We start from the raw sequence: 15,646 nt of genomic DNA on the forward strand, positions 1-15,646 counted from the left end.
CCGTTGTCTCATTCTATCGTTAGGTATATACATTTATTCTTAATGCTAGGTATATACATTTAATTGAATCTTACCATAAAGTTTTATGATCAGTAACTAATAAAAATTTAACTCCATCACATTTCTTCACTTGTAAATGTTTAATTTGTTTAACATACTTTTGGGGAATTTTATGCCTGTCACCACGGGGTACAAAATAAACTCCCAGGCCAAATGGAACCATTTATTTATTGCATTCTTTTCTTACTTGCTGCAATTATGTCCATTCCAGAGAGAAAATCGATGGCCAGTGCTGCGGTCATATCAATTGCCAAAGTCCCCCGACAAACCGAAGCTCCCCACCTTACGCAGGTGAGTTGGAAAGCTGCCGTAAACACACATCTCCTGGCCAAAACGTCGACGGCGATAGCGTGAAACAATGCAAAATGGCTGGGGCGCCAAAAAAAGAGAATTCGACGGCGAAAAAAACGAGAAATTGAAAACCAATATCAGCATTGAGCGACGACACTTCATTTATATTTAACGGCATCCACTTGGCCGCCATCGCTTGGCTATCGTTTCTACGCAACAATTTGGAATATGAAAAGTTTTCCAATTTCATTGGCCCGAACAGAAATGCGACCAGAATGGCAAATTGTCCGCCAATGAAATGGTGAAACTTTTGACCGAGCGAGCGACACATCGAAACCGAAAAATGGCCGTGCGAGTTGCTATCAAATCAATTTTCATGGCAACAAACGCGTAATCAATGCACGAGATTCATATTTCAACCGTATTTCGAAATTCAGCGCATGACTTTGGATTAATCGCAGCTGGATATAGCACTTTCGCTTTCGTTGAGGAAAAGCACTTTCTACTTCGTTGACATGTAGGTGGTCACTTTTTTGGCAGCCGACCAACCAAAGTCCATTGAGGCGGCTCCATTTTTCTTCCCAAATTAATAATTATTATTATTATGAATTGAGTGCCGTAATTAGCTTGCGTAATTTGGCGGGCGTCGGTTGTAGGAAATTATGTGTTGCGATACATTAATTGCTAGTTTCTGGTGGTCAATAAACGGTTTATGAGCACAAGAGGTTCCTTGGATTACCTCCTTTTACCGCATGGAAATGGAATTTTTATTACAGTGGCCCATGAATACTTCTTAAAGACCTGGTTTTACAAGTGGGTAGAAAGAAACACCTTACAAACTCCTGCAGCTCGTACTTTTTCCTCAGAAATTTTGTATTAATAATGTGAAACAGTCTGCTTGCAGCATAGTTTCTAAAACTAGCAGTTCCTAGTCATTAAGGTGCGTTAAGTTCATTTTTTGTTTTTACTATATCGAAAAACAGTGAATCTAGTATCCAAGCGAATTACCAAATGTCTGCGAGCAAGAAAATTCAATCGTTAATGGTACAGTTCACTTCCCATCTGCAGTCTTTCAACGTCACTTAAGATAACCGCAGACTGTGGACTACACTTGGAGAAATGTGACAAGCTGTTTGTCTTTTCATAAAAATATCTTAACTGAAGCAAACAAACTGTTTATTTTAATTTGGATGACAACGATATACATAACTAAACCCTAAATGTGCCATCAAATATGAGTTTTGCTATTAATTTATATCTGGAAAAAACAATTATGTAAAATTTTTGTAAACCAAAATTGAGAAATTGCCAAAATGAGAAATAATTTGTATACCTTCGTTTAGCTTTTAGAGTTTGTTTGTTTTGAATTTTCCACAAGTCCCGTGAAACATTACAAGAACAAAGGAAGGAAATGTTACTCTAAGGAGAACATTCAATTTAAACCCTTTTCGAAATTGAAGTGCAGCTTTAATAGCATCGAAAATACCCCACATAAATATTTTCAAGTGCAGCCATTCACCCACATAGAAAACTCTCGGATGCGAGTGGCACGCGTTCGAAATAAAGCCACATTAAGCATACGACACGTGGAGCGCAGGGGCACGCACACAGGCAAAAATAATAAACTTGGAGCGGCTCTGTCGCGTTCGCTTCATTCATGTCTTCTCCGGCCATTTCTTTTGGCCTGCCATTCGGCAGCGAACGAGTTAAAGATCCAGTGAGTATAAAAATCGTGAACAATAGAAAAACGATTATTAAACGCATTTGTGCCAGCGCAGAGGCGAGTTGTCTGTTGACCAGCGAACCTCAAATAAAAGAACCCGAACAGCAAAATGGCCAAGTTGCTCCTTGTGATCGTTGGTGTGGCGGCCCTAGTGGCGGCGGGACAGGCAGCTGGTGGCTCCAACGAGCAGCTGCAGCGGCTCATCGCCGAGGAGCAGAGCAAGTGCGCCAGTGGCCAAGACTCGATGGCCTGCATCAAAGAGCGGGCCATGCGGTTCGTGGACAACGTGATAAGCAAAGACAGCTTCCAGGTGAGCTTATAAGTATCTACAAATTACGGAAACAAAATTATTTTATGAAAAAGGAGAAACTCTTCAAATAACTTCAACATCATTTAACGAAGTTGTACTCAAAATTAATTATACTTTTTAAATACATTTAATACAATTGGGCTTTAATACATCTCTTCATACTTGCGAATCATTTGAGGTTTTCATTTTCCAAATATAAAGTTTGTGGAAAACAAATTTGTTTACAGATATTACTTTAGGTCGTCTTTAAAATAATTTGAAATTAACTCTATAAATCGATTCTATGTGCATCACTAAAATAGGTTTCCAACCTGGAGGTCCGCTCTAATGGAGAGAAGACCAAGCCAATCAATGAAGCTCGTGCCAGCAGTGCCGACGGATTCTTGGACGCCATTGAGAACTATATCCGTGGACACGACGTCAGCATGGACTTGCCCTTGGCCGATGCCAAGGTCACCGTCTCGGCCCGCAACCTGGTTAACAATCAGCTGAGCTTAAACCTCCAGCTAAACGGCGACGATGGCGATGAGGGCACTGATGTCGAAGCCAGGGGTAAGAAGGGCAACATCTTCAAGAAGGGTGGGTTCACTTTCCGCATGCCTTATTGCCACTCCAACTGGTTAGCATCTACTACAACTGGTCTGATTTTTGCAGGCAAGAAGCACCGTCTCCGCAAGCTGGCCATGCCCATCCTTGTGCTCATCCTGCTGAAGGCCATCACAGTGATCCCCATGGCCATTGGCATCCTGAAGATCAAGGCCTTTAACGCTCTGGCCCTGGGCTTCTTCTCCTTCATTGTCTCGGTTGGTTTGGCCATTTTCCAATTGTGCAAAAAGGTAAGCCGGCCACCATACTAAACCGCATCTCCAATTGTCTTCCAGGCATTCGCTGGATGTGGTAATTAGTCAGCGTTTTGTGTGTTGGGATGATGTTTGGCGTGGAGTTTAAAGTTTGAAAGTCGAGGCGAGCTTTGTTGCAATTAAGTGTCTTTTGTAGTGCATGTATGTATAAGAAGTCGAGAGGGCGGCAGCAGCAGGGTAAGTCGAGCCAGAATCCTCGCCCACACTCTCCCGCTTCCCAACCAAACCACAAAACTGACTACCCAACCATCACTAGCATATCAAATATATACGTGCAACTTCGACAGGATTCCATGTTTCTAATTCCATATGTTTTGTGCCCTAGATTGCCCATGATCACCATCACACCGCCCACATCACCGCCCATGGTCCTTGGGACGGTCGTACCTTTGGCTCTGTTCCTGCCCCCGTTGTTGAGCAGCCCCAGAAGTTGGCCCAAGCCATGGCTTACCAAGCCTACGCTTAGACCACAAGGATGAACCCCCGAGAACCCAGAGGTGCAGTTTGAAGCCAACAAGTGGGCTTAAAAGCATAGAATCGTTTGTTAATTGTTAAGAATGTTCAGTGTCTTTGGGCCACTTTTCTACACTTCCTAAACTGCCCACTGCCCATTAGAATTTACTTATAATATTTATTAATTATTTATTGAAAACAAGAGTAAGAAAGTAGAGAAGCAAACACCAAAATAAAGTAGACAAATAAATGCCTTGAATACAATAAAATCGATTTCGTTTATATGAGGTAAAGGTCAACATCAAGGTCCGGATCACAGAGTTAACCCATGGCATCTGGCCAAAAGCAGCGTGGGGTTAAAACCACACCGCTTGAATTCCTGAACCAACAGGCCTAATTAACGTTTCCACCCCTTGGCAGCATTCTGAGAGTCTCGGCCAATTTCACGCGGCATACAATATGTATGAGCCATCGCTGGAACAGCAATTGTGTCCTAATTAGCCAAATTTAATCCGCAGCAAGAGTCGACCCTCGGCAGCAAATCCAATTAAATATTCCACTCAAGTCGCGTTTGAGGCCCGGCTGAAAGAGTCGATTAAATTGATTAACTGCACATAATTTAAAAATTTAAATTTCCTCTTTTCACTTGCGCGAAAGTCGCCAGGCGTCGGAGAGTGAAAGTCTTCAATACGTTTAGCTCCAGCAAAAAAGGACCAAGTGCCAATGGATCAGGGACATTTTCTGACAGAAAAACCGTTCGCTGAAGCGTACGTCTTGCAGTAGACATGAACCGATGGGTGACCCAAATGGAAAATAAAAACTCGCAATAAATCCCTGTCATGAAGGCAAGCCTCAGATGTGTCTACGCTCAAGTGCACTAGGAAGGGACATTCTATTTGGATTCCACGAATTCAAATGCCTTTATAATACTACTACTCAATTCTTTTGTTTGCAGAAACTTTTATAGAAACTATAAGTCAAATAAAATACATGTTTGTTAATATTTTCACAACATGAAAATTTAAAAATATTCTCTTTAAGGTATATTATTTGCAATTTAAAGAGGTTTTGTGACTACTCTAAAAATTCTAGTGACTGTATTATCCTATTTCTCGTAACAAATTGATTTTATGTTTATATTTTCTACTTTAATAAAATCCAGCATCAAACTTGTAACTGTTTTGATACAAGCAGTTTCTAAGTACATACAAATTATTCTATTTTTTTTATATCATTCATACAACATATTAAGCTAAATTGAATACTTTTCGAGGGTCAAGCCCCAGTTTTCAATGCATATTTGTTGTGTATGCAACAAAGTGTAAAAATTGGCATAATATAGGCATTCTTGGCCTCTGGCCCTTGGCGTTTGGCAATTTTCTCAGAATTTAAGCCAATTTAACAGGCGAGCGAACCGAAGGCGGGGGATTCCAAACAGGGATTCTTGTGGTGTGGGCCGACACCTGGACAGGTTGCCCCGCTTGTATAATAGGTCCCTGCTGTTTCGGTCGGCACCCCATCAAGCGTTATCATCATCACCAATATTATCATCATCAGCATTATCATCAGCATCGAGTTGAAGCCAAGACACGAGCTCATAGAAATTCATCGTACCGCTTATATCATTCGGACCTTTTTTTGGCACGATCCGAGCAAAAGTGTGGCGCTTGTGAAATAAACAATTTCCTTTATCGTAGGATTCGGTTGTTACACATAAAAGTAACATGTCGCTGATTTAAATACAGCAGAGACACCTTTTGAATTGTTTAAGCTGACCATTAGGTAATCTGTGATGAATTCAAAGATATTGGCAGGCGAATACAGATGTCATGTTGTGTAATATTCTGGTGTTTTGAAAAATTGGTTCGAAATCCAAAGTATTAAAGTTGCACATTCGAATAATCCTTTTTTATGGACATCTAAATTGCATATATTTGACGTTTAATGTCTTTTTAAAAGAAACACTTTTCTAATAATTGATTATCTATACATATACATAACTATTATGTTTGCGTAAAGTAAAATTTAAACTTAAATCAATATCATCAAAATAATTTACATGCCAAATAGTGAACAGGAACACCCTTTTATATAAATAACTTAAAAGTGTGCCACCTAAATATAAGTGGCACAGTAAAAATCGAAAATCAATTTCGTAATCTGCAGAAAAGCCAACAAAATAATAATTGAAAACACTGCAAAATCAAAGCCGTAGTTCCGCGTTCGAAAATAATCAAATCCAGTGGGAGTGAATTCCAACCAAAGCGTAGTTGAGTTCCGTACTGATTTCTTGTATCGAAATTTGACACAATACGCCGAACTATGTACGTGTCTTCGATTTGGCTTTCTTGTGGTCGGCCGCGTAAGAGTAATGGGCCTGCATACTAATGGCCCACCAAAGATATTTTCATCGAGGCGTCAATAATGCAACTTCGACTGGTGGGAGGGCCAGGTGGGCTAGGTGTCTGAGGCCGATATGGAAAGCGAGAAAGCTCGAGGGGCAACCCAGTTAACAGAGCGAGGGTAATGTCTTAAGATAGTAAATATGTTAGAAGACCTTCGGGGGTGATTCTATTTTGAAAATACCATTAAGTGAATCCTTAGGGATATTTTGTAAAGAATCAAACAATTTCAATAAGATAAATAAGATAAGGTAGCCATTATATTTTTAGTTTAGTTTCGCCTTCTGCACTACTTGTAAAATATCCCTTAAAATACCAGAATAGATTTGGATGTAAATTAGTCCTTCTTAGGTAGTTCAAAGACAACTTGTGTCACGGCTTGGTGTTGAAAATAAAGGTACTTAATATTCGTGACACTCGCCCACAGCGTTCTTGTTTTCTTTTCACTTTTTTTGGTGAAAAACTTTGGCCACTTGCTTTCCGTGGACTTGGCCCGTGGCTCGACTTTCGTTGCTCGTAGTGACGAGTGCGCTGCGGTGGACTGTCCAAAAACCGAGTTGTGCACTCCATAAACCAGCACGGGTCTCTTTGACGCTCTGGGGGAGCGGCAGTATAAAACCCGGACCAATCGGCGAATCATCCAACATTGTCGCCGCATCGACTCCACAGTAAACACTACGCGCTCTGGTAGTGTCAATAATATTTAATTGTAACTTTTCGATTGGAAACATAATGGCTATCCGCTCCACGTCCTTGCTCGCGGTTGGCTGTGCGCTGCTACTGGTGGTGGCCTCCACATCCGTGTCCGGAGCTGCTATTGAGAACGCGGTAACCCCGCGGATCCACAGCTCCGACGAGCTGATCTCGACAATTGTGGATAAGTGCTTCCATGCCAATGCCATGCATTGCCTGAAGGAGAAGGTACTCACCTACCTGGACACGGTAGCCAATGTGGAGGAGGAGGTCAGCGGACGCGCCCTGGGCGACGATGTCATCGATAAGGTCATTGTAGACCGCCTGGGCCGAATTCTGAACACCAACGAAATGAGGTTGCAGCTGCCACAGACCTTCTTCGCTGGGTCCGTGGTTACCTATCGCTCGGATCGCGGCTTTGATCTGGAGTTGCCCAAGGATGAGGGTCAGTAGTCATGCTAAAGTCACCCTGACATCTGCTAATTCGAAGTAAATCCTTTAGGTCGCGCCGAGAAAAAGAACAAGGACAAGCTGTTCCTGCCCCTGTTACTGCTGATGAAGTTCAAGCTGAAGGTGATCATGCCCATCCTGCTGGCTTTGATCGGTCTAAAGGCCACTAAGGCTCTGATTCTGTCCAAGATCGCCATCAAGTTGGTGCTGGGCTTCCTGATCTACAACCTTATCCAGAAGTTAGGAGGTATGAAAATGAACATGGTGCCCATGCCCGCTCCAGTTCCGGCCAGCGAGTACGGAGTGCCCAGCACCACCGCCTCCTCCTACGATCCCAGCAACTGGGAGCCCATGAGCGGAGGTCCCTACGCCCGTTGGGACTCGCAGAACCTAGCTTACAGCTCGTACCACCCTAGCAGCTCGTCGTCCTACTCCTCTGGATCCTCTTCGGGATCCTCGGGCTCTTCGTCAAGCTACAGCTCGTCCTCTTAGACAGGGAAAGGCATTGGCCCAATTGTAAATACCAAGGAATTTGCGATCCTTCCTATGGGGGATTGCTGTCAGTCACACAGACCAAATGGAACCGGAACCTGCCCCAGGCCATAATTGTAGTCGCTAAGGTTAGGAACGCGAGAGTTTCAGCCATTCTTCAGCACCAACCACATCCCCACGTAGCCTGATTCTCCCCTCTTCATACCTTCTTTCTCATTGACCCTTCGTCTTTTTGCCTTCGTTACTTTGTCACAAATCGGCCACAAGCCAAACTGAATTGAATTAATATTTATTTAATTTATTAAAAATGCAAAAATTTAAAACAAGCATTAAAGTTCTTAATTACGGAATTTCTTGGGGTGTGTTTGGGTAAGGTAAATAGTATCCTTTTCAGATACTAATGAATTAACTTCTGACAGTCAGGACACTGGCCAGTTGGTTGGTATAAAATAGGATTTAAAATCATTGCAGTGAAAAACGGATGTGCCTTACTTATGAAGTGTTCTCGGAACTGCCATGTTAATGAGTCAGCGGCACGTACATAGCTTAATAGCATGTCAACTAAACGAGGTACTAACTCTTATGTTTTCACAGGCCGCCAGCACGCAATTGCTGTGGGTGGTGGTAGTGAACCATTTATTTTTCTGCGACACGACAATTTGTTTTGTGAAGTTGTAAGGAAGTACCGATCTGCAAAGTGCCTAAACTTAATGGAACTGACATCTGTGTTTGCTGCTTAATTGACCATGCAGAAAACATCTGTTAGATACAATAGGTATTTAAAGACGGCAAGCAACCGATTTCAAGTCAGTAAACGACTTGCTACACAATGTTGGCCAGCATATGGATCCTACTTTTCATGAGACTCGCGCCAAGTCTGAGCCTCAAATCAATCAGAGGAGTTCATCAGTCGGATACGGAAGTGAGCAAAATAATGAGGTCCCTAGATGTGATACCAGATGTTATACACATCGGACCGCAGGAGTTTCTTAATGTGAGTGAGGCAAACAACTTTAACAATACGATGAGCATATAGAATGATCTTATAAATAAATAATGTAAAAAACTTAAAAACTTTTAAGTAACGTAGATCAATACAAAAAGTAGAAGAGATAAAAGTTGAAGAGATAATTGTCCGGTATTTAAGAATTTCTGCTTAACTTTAGTCCAACCAAAGAAAGATATGCTTCACCCTCAATGCGCCAATTGTATTTCTAGAAAACTACTTTATATGAAACTATAGGATTTTTAGTGATATTATGAAATTGATCATTTATTGCTGTTGCTTCCACAATAGGTAACATACCATGGACGTGTAGCAGCACATTGTGGAAAGCTTCTGGACCCCATGCAAGTGCGCGATGAGCCTTCCGTGAAATGGCCCTCGGCACCGGAAAACTACTACGCCCTACTGATGGTAGATCCAGACGTACCCAACGTCATAACACCCACGCACCGGGAGTTCCTGCACTGGATGGTGCTAAACATACCCGGCAATCTATTGGCCCTTGGCGATGTGCGCGTGGGATACATGGGCGCCACCCCGCTGAAGGGGACCGGAACCCATCGGCTCGTCTTCCTGCTCTACAAGCAGAGGGATTACACCAAGTTTGACTTTCCGAAACTGCCGAAACACTCGGTTAGGGGACGCAGTGGATTTGAGACTAAGCGGTTCGCAAAGAAATATAAATTTGGGCATCCGGTTGCTGGAAACTTCTTTACATCCCAATGGAGCCACGATGTCCCATCCCTTATTAAAGTCATATCACACAATGCTCGCCAAGCCGCACACTTTTGAATTCAGAGGCTAGCTTCCAATAAAAGTAAGGCCAAATATAACTCAGAATACCATATTAAAAGTATGTCCTACTATTATCGTTAGTTCCAGTGCAATTATATGGATATTTAGATCAGAATACTTGGACAGGCTTAAACCAACTTTTAATTATGCACCATATAAATTATTATTAGCTTTACTGTGGGAGTCCGATTTGATGATTTTATGGGTCTCATAGCGCCTATTGGTCTATTCTAAGAACTATCACCGAGAGAGATTTGAGTTAAACGTCGGCGAAAATGGGCTTTAAAATATTTTCAAAACTTTGACATCTCAAATTTTATTTTAGTTGTTACACACTCAGCTAAAAATGTCCGATTCCACTGTGTGCTTTTCTAAGCACAAGATCGTGCCGGATATTTTGAAGACGTGTCCCACAAAGTTGCTTACGGTAAGCGGATCCAAATAGCGTCTATAATCGGTCATGCCATTTTGTTGTTCCAGGTGACTTATAGTGGTGGAGAGGTGGTGGATATAGGCAGTGAGTTGACACCCACGCAGGTGCAGAACCAGCCAAAGGTGGAGTGGGATGCAGATCCGAATGCCCTGTACACGCTTATCCTTACCGATCCGGATGCGCCCAGCCGAAAAGAGCCCAAGTTCCGGGAGTGGCACCACTGGCTGGTGGTCAATATTCCAGGGAACCAAGTAGATAACGGCGTGGTTTTGACCGCCTATGTTGGTGCAGGTCCACCCCAAGGCACAGGGCTCCATCGTTACGTCTTCTTGGTCTACAAACAGCCCCAAAAGCTCACTTGCAACGAACCCAAAATCCCAAAAACGAGCGGCGACAAGCGAGCCAATTTCAGCACCTCCAAGTTCATGAGCAAATATAAGCTGGGGGATCCCATTGCTGGGAACTTTTTTCAGGCACAGTGGGACGAATATGTGCCCAAGTTATACAAACAACTATCTGGCAAGAAGTAGTAGCTTCCTTTCATAATTGACTTGCATTGTTTCTTTTTTTGCCAAATCTCCATAGGGCATGATGTACAGAATAAGAACCATTTAGAAAAATAGAAATTAACAATAATATTATAACAGAAACCAGAGTTTGTTTCTTAAAAAATTAGACATTTATACATGTATACATCTTAATCAAATACAGTCTTTATAACTCACCAATTACCAAGTAGTATAATTTGCCAAGTGAAATTGCTTAGAATTAACAGCTTACTGCGAATATAATCTCCGAAGCGAAACTTTAAACAAAGATTACTTTAATTACTGGCTACTACTAGGCTATTTTTTCCCAGCTGTTTATAAAACAAAAAGCTTTGAGCTTCGCTTTCAAAGTATGGCATCATGGCAAACTGGTTTCAGTTGCTAACAGACCCCGTTCGAAAACGGAACACCTTTATATTGGCTTGCCCAAGATCTTATCGTCCACTGAATACTCTTTCTACAAAGATGATGCTAGTTCTATTGGCATTGGTGGGCTGCCTACTGGCAGCTCAAGCTGGCTCCGTGGAGGAGGTTTTCAGATCCCATCAGGTGGTCCCCGACGTTATTCCCGAGCCTCCAAACCAGTTATTAAAGGTGGGTTCACTAAAAAAAGCACTTTAAATCCATCGAGGCAAATAAAAAAGGATTATATGGTTTTAATAAATTGGATCCGAATAGTATTTACTCAATACTTGCTTGCACACCAGGTCGAAATGTTTCTGTTCACATTTTTATCACCCGAGTCTTAATAAAATCTAACAATCTACAATAAATATCTCGTCACAACTTTCTGATCAAAGGTCACATAGAAACTATTAATGTATGCTAGCTGATATTATTTTATCTTTTTTACCAAAGTTTAATAATTCTGGATCGGCATTAAAACATGTAAATCGAATAAAAAACTTATAAATATTTCCGATTCAAGGTCATGTACAGCAACAACCTGGTGGCCAAGGATGGAGTGGAGCTAACACCCACGCAGGTTAAAGATCAGCCGGTCGTGGACTGGGACGCACAGCCCGGGGAGTTCTACACCCTCATCATGACCGATCCCGATGCCCCGAGCCGAGCGGAGCCAAAGTTTCGCGAATTCAAGCACTGGATCCTGGCCAACATCCACGGCAACGACTTGGAAAGTGGTGATGCAATCGCCGAGTACATTGGCTCCGGCCCACCCCAGGGAACGGGTCTGCATCGCTACGTCTTTCTGCTGTACAAGCAGTCCGGCAAACTTGAGTTCGATGAGGAGCGCGTGAGCAAGAAATCCCGCAAGGATCGCCCCAAATTCAGCGCCGCCAAGTTCGCCAAAAAGCACGAGCTGGGCACTCCCGTTGCTGGAACTTTCTACCAAGCCCAATACGACGACTATGTTCCAAAACTGCACAAGCAACTTTCGGAAAATTGATTCGAATTTTTGTGGCTCTCTTGAGGAGTCTAATAAATTGAAGACTATATAAAAAGCCTATTTAAAAACGATGTAAATCAGAATATAAGAAATCAAGCCTACTTCAGAGTGTACTTTTCTTTTACAAATTTTTAATTGGAATAATACATTAATTTCCCAACCGTTAATTTCTGTTGGAACGAAAATGTTATTAAAATTTCCGTCGTAAATTATGAGTCGTAATTAAAGCACACGCTTTCAATTCATCCATCATTTTTGTCGACACAACTTATTTTCTTGATGAAGGGATTTGATTTTCGGATTTATTGACTGAAATTGGTGGTTACTGGTTGCTATACGCTACACTATGGTAGACTACTTCCCGGCCGCCGTGGCCAATGGATTCCTGAGAACCAGGATGACCGAATCGCCTCGCAGGAACATCTTCGATATGAACCGATCCTTATTTACAGGCTTCACTTTCTTTTTGCCCTTCCCGGTTCGTGGCAGCTCTGTCCACATCTCCTTGACGTTTTCCAGGACCATGTTGCAGTGCCGATCGAAGGCCTTTACCCTGCCCAGGAGCTTCTTGTTGTTGCGGCAGTTGATAAGCACCTGGGTGTTGTTCTTCACCGACTGCGTGAGCACGGACAGGGGCCCGGTGTTGAACTCCTCCTCTTCCTGGCGGGCCAGCTCCTCCGGGGTCAGTTCCGATTTTGGCTTCACAAGGGCCCTGCAGAAAACACAGTATATTAATATTACACTCACATCTCGAGCGTGGTGCTAACAATGCCAAATGCCGCACATGGCGCTTCCCGTTATTACATTTCCGATGGTTGGCCACATCTTCTCTGGCATACTTACATGGCGAATTATACTTATGGCTTGTTAAATGCGCTTGAAAGTCTTTTTGTTTGGCTTTTCGGTTTGTTTTTTGCGTTAATTGTCGGCAAAAACGTTCAGCGCGGCTTCGTTTTCTTGCAGTGTTACCAGATCTTTGAACGGCTGCACACGGAATTCACTCCACCAGCACTGAATCACGAGCTACATATCGGCTTTTGGCTATCGCTCAAAATAAATAACCTTTTTTTTTAAAGTCTAGTTCTAATTTGCTTTTTGCGAGAAGCGTGGTTACTTTAAATTAAATGTTCGATGTGAGAAGTGTTTAAATCTTAAAACATACATAGTTGCAGTCTAAAGATGAAACAAGATTGCGGAAAGGTAATAACGCATTTACAATAATATTTTTCAGTGCGCCAGCCTTGGTCACACTGCCTCGCACGAGTTGCGAATTTGGAGGAATATTATTTTGAAAATAAAAGTAACGAATGGAACCCGTAAAAGCGAAGATGACCACTACTGACAAGGCAAATGACCCTATAACCACCACTTGCTCCTACTGGGTGCCACGCAAAAAGCGCCGCTGCAAGATGACTGCAAACAAGGGCAGTCAGTTTTGTGGAGCCCATGCTCCAGCGACAGCCACCACTTCAACTTCCGATGAAAAATCTGGAGAAGATGCCTTCGAGGAACGTATTCCCTGCCCGCTTGATCACAAACATACGGTGTTTAAAAGAAAACTGGCCAAGCACTTGACCATTTGCAATGCCAGGGATCAAGAAAGTTCTATGCCCTACATTGTTAAAGGAGTCAATTCCGGAGAAGATTTAAAGGAAACCGACGAGGAGTTGGACAAATTCAATCAAATAAAAATGCACGAGCTGGCGGACGAAGAGTTCTATAGTTTGATCGACAAAGTTAAAGAGCTATATGACAAACACATCAATTCCAGCATACAGGAGCTGCAGCTGGAGCACGACTCCCTAAAAGAGGAACTTAATCGCAAGGACTACGGCCAGGAAACGCTACGCCAGCTCACCCAAGCCTCTAGCTTGCTGGGCATCCTGGAAAACAATCACCAGCTGACAGATGTCACAAGCTACGTGGAATTCGGAGCCGGAAAGGGCCAATTGGCTTACTACTTGGCCACTGCATTGCAGGATCAGCGGTTGAGTAACTCACAGGTGGTTCTTATCGATCGAATGTCCCTGCGGCACAAAAAGGATAACAAGTTGGCCAACAAGGAGAAGGTGCAACGTATCCGTGCTGATATCGCCGATCTTAAGCTTTCTGCTTTACCTGAGCTAAAGAAAACCCAACGAACGGTGGCTATTTCAAAGCATCTCTGTGGAGCGGCTACGGATTTGACCCTGAGATGTCTGCTCAGTGATGAGGATGTCAGTTCAGACTACGTGCTCATTGCCCTGTGTTGCCATCATCGCTGCTCGTGGCGCTCTTATGTGGGACGCAAGTTTCTTCAGGAAGCTGGAATTGGACCACGGGAATTCGCTATCCTAACCAAAATGGTCAGTTGGGCGGTTTGTGGCACGGGCTTAAGCCGCGAGCGGCGCAAGGCCATGGAAACGGCTGCCTTTCAACCCACCGAGACGACCACGCAGCGACTAACTCGCCAAGAGCGCGAACAAATTGGCCAGCAGTGCAAGCGGGTTTTGGATTATGGACGACTGGAGTACCTACGATCCCACGGATACCAAGCAGAGCTTAAGTTCTATGTTTCCAGGGATGTTACTTTGGAGAATGTGGTTTTGCTGGCCCGAGCAACCAGCTCTAAGCTTAAGTCCCAAAATAAATGCAGTTGACTTTTTTAAAAATGTGTCTCCACTTCCTTTTTTCAACGGCATAAACTAGTCCTAGATTTAAATTTTTCAGTATTTACGAGCTAAAGACAAGAGAGAACGCTATAGTCGAGTTCCCCGACTATCTGATACCCGTTACTCAGCTAGTGGAATTGCGCTGCATCCATGTTTGGAGTCTGCACGCTTAAACTCAACTTTCTAGCTTTGAGATCTTCCTGAGATCTTTACGACGGTCAGATGGACTTGAACATACAACTATTTTTTACAATATCTAAAATTAACTCATTCGACACGCTGTAAAAAAATATTTATTTGCGCTTTTATGCATTTATTGAAGAGTGCCGGAGAGGTCAATTTTAAATATTTTTTTTTAAGTTGTAAAATTAAAACCTTTTCATATCGATCTATTTTGCATCAATTCTGAAAAATTTAATTTGCATCAATTCGGCGATGAGCAGCTCAAGTGACTCATCTTCAAGGCCCACCAAATGAGGGCTGATGTCTTGGAACAACATTTTATGGAGTCCCCAATCTTGTGCAGAAAAAGTAAAGTGATCGGGATTGTAAAACAGCTTAATTTCTTAGATATTAGGAAATAGGGAAAACGATTCAATTTAGGTTTAAACAAATTCATAAATAATTGTTATGTTAAAAAAATGCCATCCTTATTCACATTTCTGCGTTGATCCGCTATACATTTTAAGGGCATTATGGATATTGTGGGTAATACAAATGTTTGTTACAATTTGAATTATTATGTGTTAAAAATACCTTTTTATTATACCCGTTACTCGTAGAGTGAAAGGGTATACTAGATTCGTTGAAAAGTATGTAACAGGGAGAAGGAAGCGTTTCCGACCATATAAAGTATATATATTCTTGATCAGGATCAATAGCCGAGTCGATCTGACCATGTCCGTCTGTCCGTCCGTCTGTCTGTCCGTCTGTCTGTCCGTCTGCCTGTCCGTCTGTCTGTCCGTCCGTATGAACGTCGAGATCTCAGGAACTATAAATGCTAGAAAGTGAGAATAAGCATACAGACTTCAGAGACATAGACGCAGCGCAAGTTTGTCGATTCATGTTGCC

The 15,646-nt window shown here is 42.6% G+C and overlaps 7 protein-coding genes across 8 annotated transcripts; 6 read left to right on the plus strand and 1 right to left on the minus strand.

Moving 5' to 3' along the window:
- Nucleotides 1–2,132: 2,132 nt before the first annotated feature.
- Nucleotides 2,133–3,912, plus strand: LOC122621357. Of its 2 annotated transcripts, none has more exons than XM_043799195.1 (4): nucleotides 2,133–2,384; nucleotides 2,687–2,963; nucleotides 3,039–3,220; nucleotides 3,570–3,912. In XM_043799195.1, exons 1-4 carry the CDS (start codon nucleotides 2,184–2,186, stop codon nucleotides 3,708–3,710), a joined length of 801 nt encoding a protein of 266 aa, XP_043655130.1. In that variant the 5' UTR covers nucleotides 2,133–2,183; the 3' UTR covers nucleotides 3,711–3,912. The 2 variants fall into 2 exon arrangements, with proteins under 2 accessions (XP_043655130.1, XP_043655131.1); XM_043799196.1 differs by having other exon boundaries at nucleotides 2,687–2,936.
- A 2,851-nt stretch (nucleotides 3,913–6,763) lies between these two features.
- On the plus strand, nucleotides 6,764–7,988 carry LOC122620216. Its single transcript, XM_043797585.1, has 2 exons — nucleotides 6,764–7,237; nucleotides 7,295–7,988. Exons 1-2 carry the CDS (start codon nucleotides 6,832–6,834, stop codon nucleotides 7,732–7,734), a joined length of 846 nt encoding a protein of 281 aa, XP_043653520.1. The 5' UTR covers nucleotides 6,764–6,831; the 3' UTR covers nucleotides 7,735–7,988.
- Nucleotides 7,989–8,557: 569 nt separating this feature from the next.
- Nucleotides 8,558–9,582, plus strand: LOC122620217 (putative odorant-binding protein A5). Its single transcript, XM_043797587.1, has 2 exons — nucleotides 8,558–8,728; nucleotides 9,032–9,582. Exons 1-2 carry the CDS (start codon nucleotides 8,564–8,566, stop codon nucleotides 9,530–9,532), a joined length of 666 nt encoding a protein of 221 aa, XP_043653522.1. The 5' UTR covers nucleotides 8,558–8,563; the 3' UTR covers nucleotides 9,533–9,582.
- A 193-nt stretch (nucleotides 9,583–9,775) lies between these two features.
- LOC122620219 (protein D3) lies at nucleotides 9,776–10,618 on the plus strand. The gene is made up of 2 exons (XM_043797589.1): nucleotides 9,776–9,962; nucleotides 10,016–10,618. The coding sequence occupies exons 1-2, from the start codon at nucleotides 9,882–9,884 to the stop codon at nucleotides 10,496–10,498; spliced, it is 564 nt and encodes a 187-aa protein (XP_043653524.1). The 5' UTR covers nucleotides 9,776–9,881; the 3' UTR covers nucleotides 10,499–10,618.
- Nucleotides 10,619–10,903: 285 nt separating this feature from the next.
- Nucleotides 10,904–11,984, plus strand: LOC122620218 (protein D2). The gene is made up of 2 exons (XM_043797588.1): nucleotides 10,904–11,110; nucleotides 11,445–11,984. Exons 1-2 carry the CDS (start codon nucleotides 10,982–10,984, stop codon nucleotides 11,922–11,924), a joined length of 609 nt encoding a protein of 202 aa, XP_043653523.1. The 5' UTR covers nucleotides 10,904–10,981; the 3' UTR covers nucleotides 11,925–11,984.
- Nucleotides 11,985–12,035: 51 nt separating this feature from the next.
- On the minus strand, nucleotides 12,036–12,925 carry LOC122620220 (probable small nuclear ribonucleoprotein Sm D2). The gene is made up of 2 exons (XM_043797590.1): nucleotides 12,768–12,925; nucleotides 12,036–12,636 (listed from the first exon to the last, which is right to left on the minus strand). Coding segments are annotated over exons 1-2 (360 nt in total). The 5' UTR covers nucleotides 12,770–12,925; the 3' UTR covers nucleotides 12,036–12,278.
- Nucleotides 12,926–12,966: 41 nt separating this feature from the next.
- Nucleotides 12,967–14,575, plus strand: LOC122620215 (tRNA:m(4)X modification enzyme TRM13 homolog). Its single transcript, XM_043797584.1, has 2 exons — nucleotides 12,967–13,057; nucleotides 13,156–14,575. The coding sequence occupies exon 2, from the start codon at nucleotides 13,232–13,234 to the stop codon at nucleotides 14,561–14,563; it is 1,332 nt and encodes a 443-aa protein (XP_043653519.1). The 5' UTR covers nucleotides 12,967–13,057; nucleotides 13,156–13,231; the 3' UTR covers nucleotides 14,564–14,575.
- The last annotated feature ends 1,071 nt before the right edge of the window (nucleotides 14,576–15,646 follow it).

The sequence above is a fragment of the Drosophila teissieri genome, chromosome 3R (genome assembly GCF_016746235.2).
Source record: "Drosophila teissieri strain GT53w chromosome 3R, Prin_Dtei_1.1, whole genome shotgun sequence".
In the NCBI taxonomy this organism is placed as follows: Eukaryota; Metazoa; Arthropoda; class Insecta; order Diptera; family Drosophilidae; genus Drosophila; species Drosophila teissieri.

Coding starts and splice junctions, on each gene's coding strand:
- LOC122620216 (XM_043797585.1), top strand. CDS start 6,832: ATGGCTATCCGCTCCACGTCCTTGCTCGCGGTTGGCTGTGCGCTGCTA. Junction 7,238..7,294: donor GGAGTTGCCCAAGGATGAGG/GTCAGTAGTCAT, acceptor TAAATCCTTTAG/GTCGCGCCGAGAAAAAGAAC.
- LOC122620218 (XM_043797588.1), top strand. CDS start 10,982: ATGATGCTAGTTCTATTGGCATTGGTGGGCTGCCTACTGGCAGCTCAA. Junction 11,111..11,444: donor CTCCAAACCAGTTATTAAAG/GTGGGTTCACTA, acceptor TTCCGATTCAAG/GTCATGTACAGCAACAACCT.
- LOC122620217 (XM_043797587.1), top strand. CDS start 8,564: ATGTTGGCCAGCATATGGATCCTACTTTTCATGAGACTCGCGCCAAGT. Junction 8,729..9,031: donor GACCGCAGGAGTTTCTTAAT/GTGAGTGAGGCA, acceptor CTTCCACAATAG/GTAACATACCATGGACGTGT.
- LOC122620215 (XM_043797584.1), top strand. CDS start 13,232: ATGGAACCCGTAAAAGCGAAGATGACCACTACTGACAAGGCAAATGAC.
- LOC122621357 (XM_043799195.1), top strand. CDS start 2,184: ATGGCCAAGTTGCTCCTTGTGATCGTTGGTGTGGCGGCCCTAGTGGCG. Junction 2,964..3,038: donor GGGCAACATCTTCAAGAAGG/GTGGGTTCACTT, acceptor TGATTTTTGCAG/GCAAGAAGCACCGTCTCCGC. Junction 3,221..3,569: donor TTTTCCAATTGTGCAAAAAG/GTAAGCCGGCCA, acceptor TTTGTGCCCTAG/ATTGCCCATGATCACCATCA.
- LOC122620219 (XM_043797589.1), top strand. CDS start 9,882: ATGTCCGATTCCACTGTGTGCTTTTCTAAGCACAAGATCGTGCCGGAT. Junction 9,963..10,015: donor GTCCCACAAAGTTGCTTACG/GTAAGCGGATCC, acceptor TTGTTGTTCCAG/GTGACTTATAGTGGTGGAGA.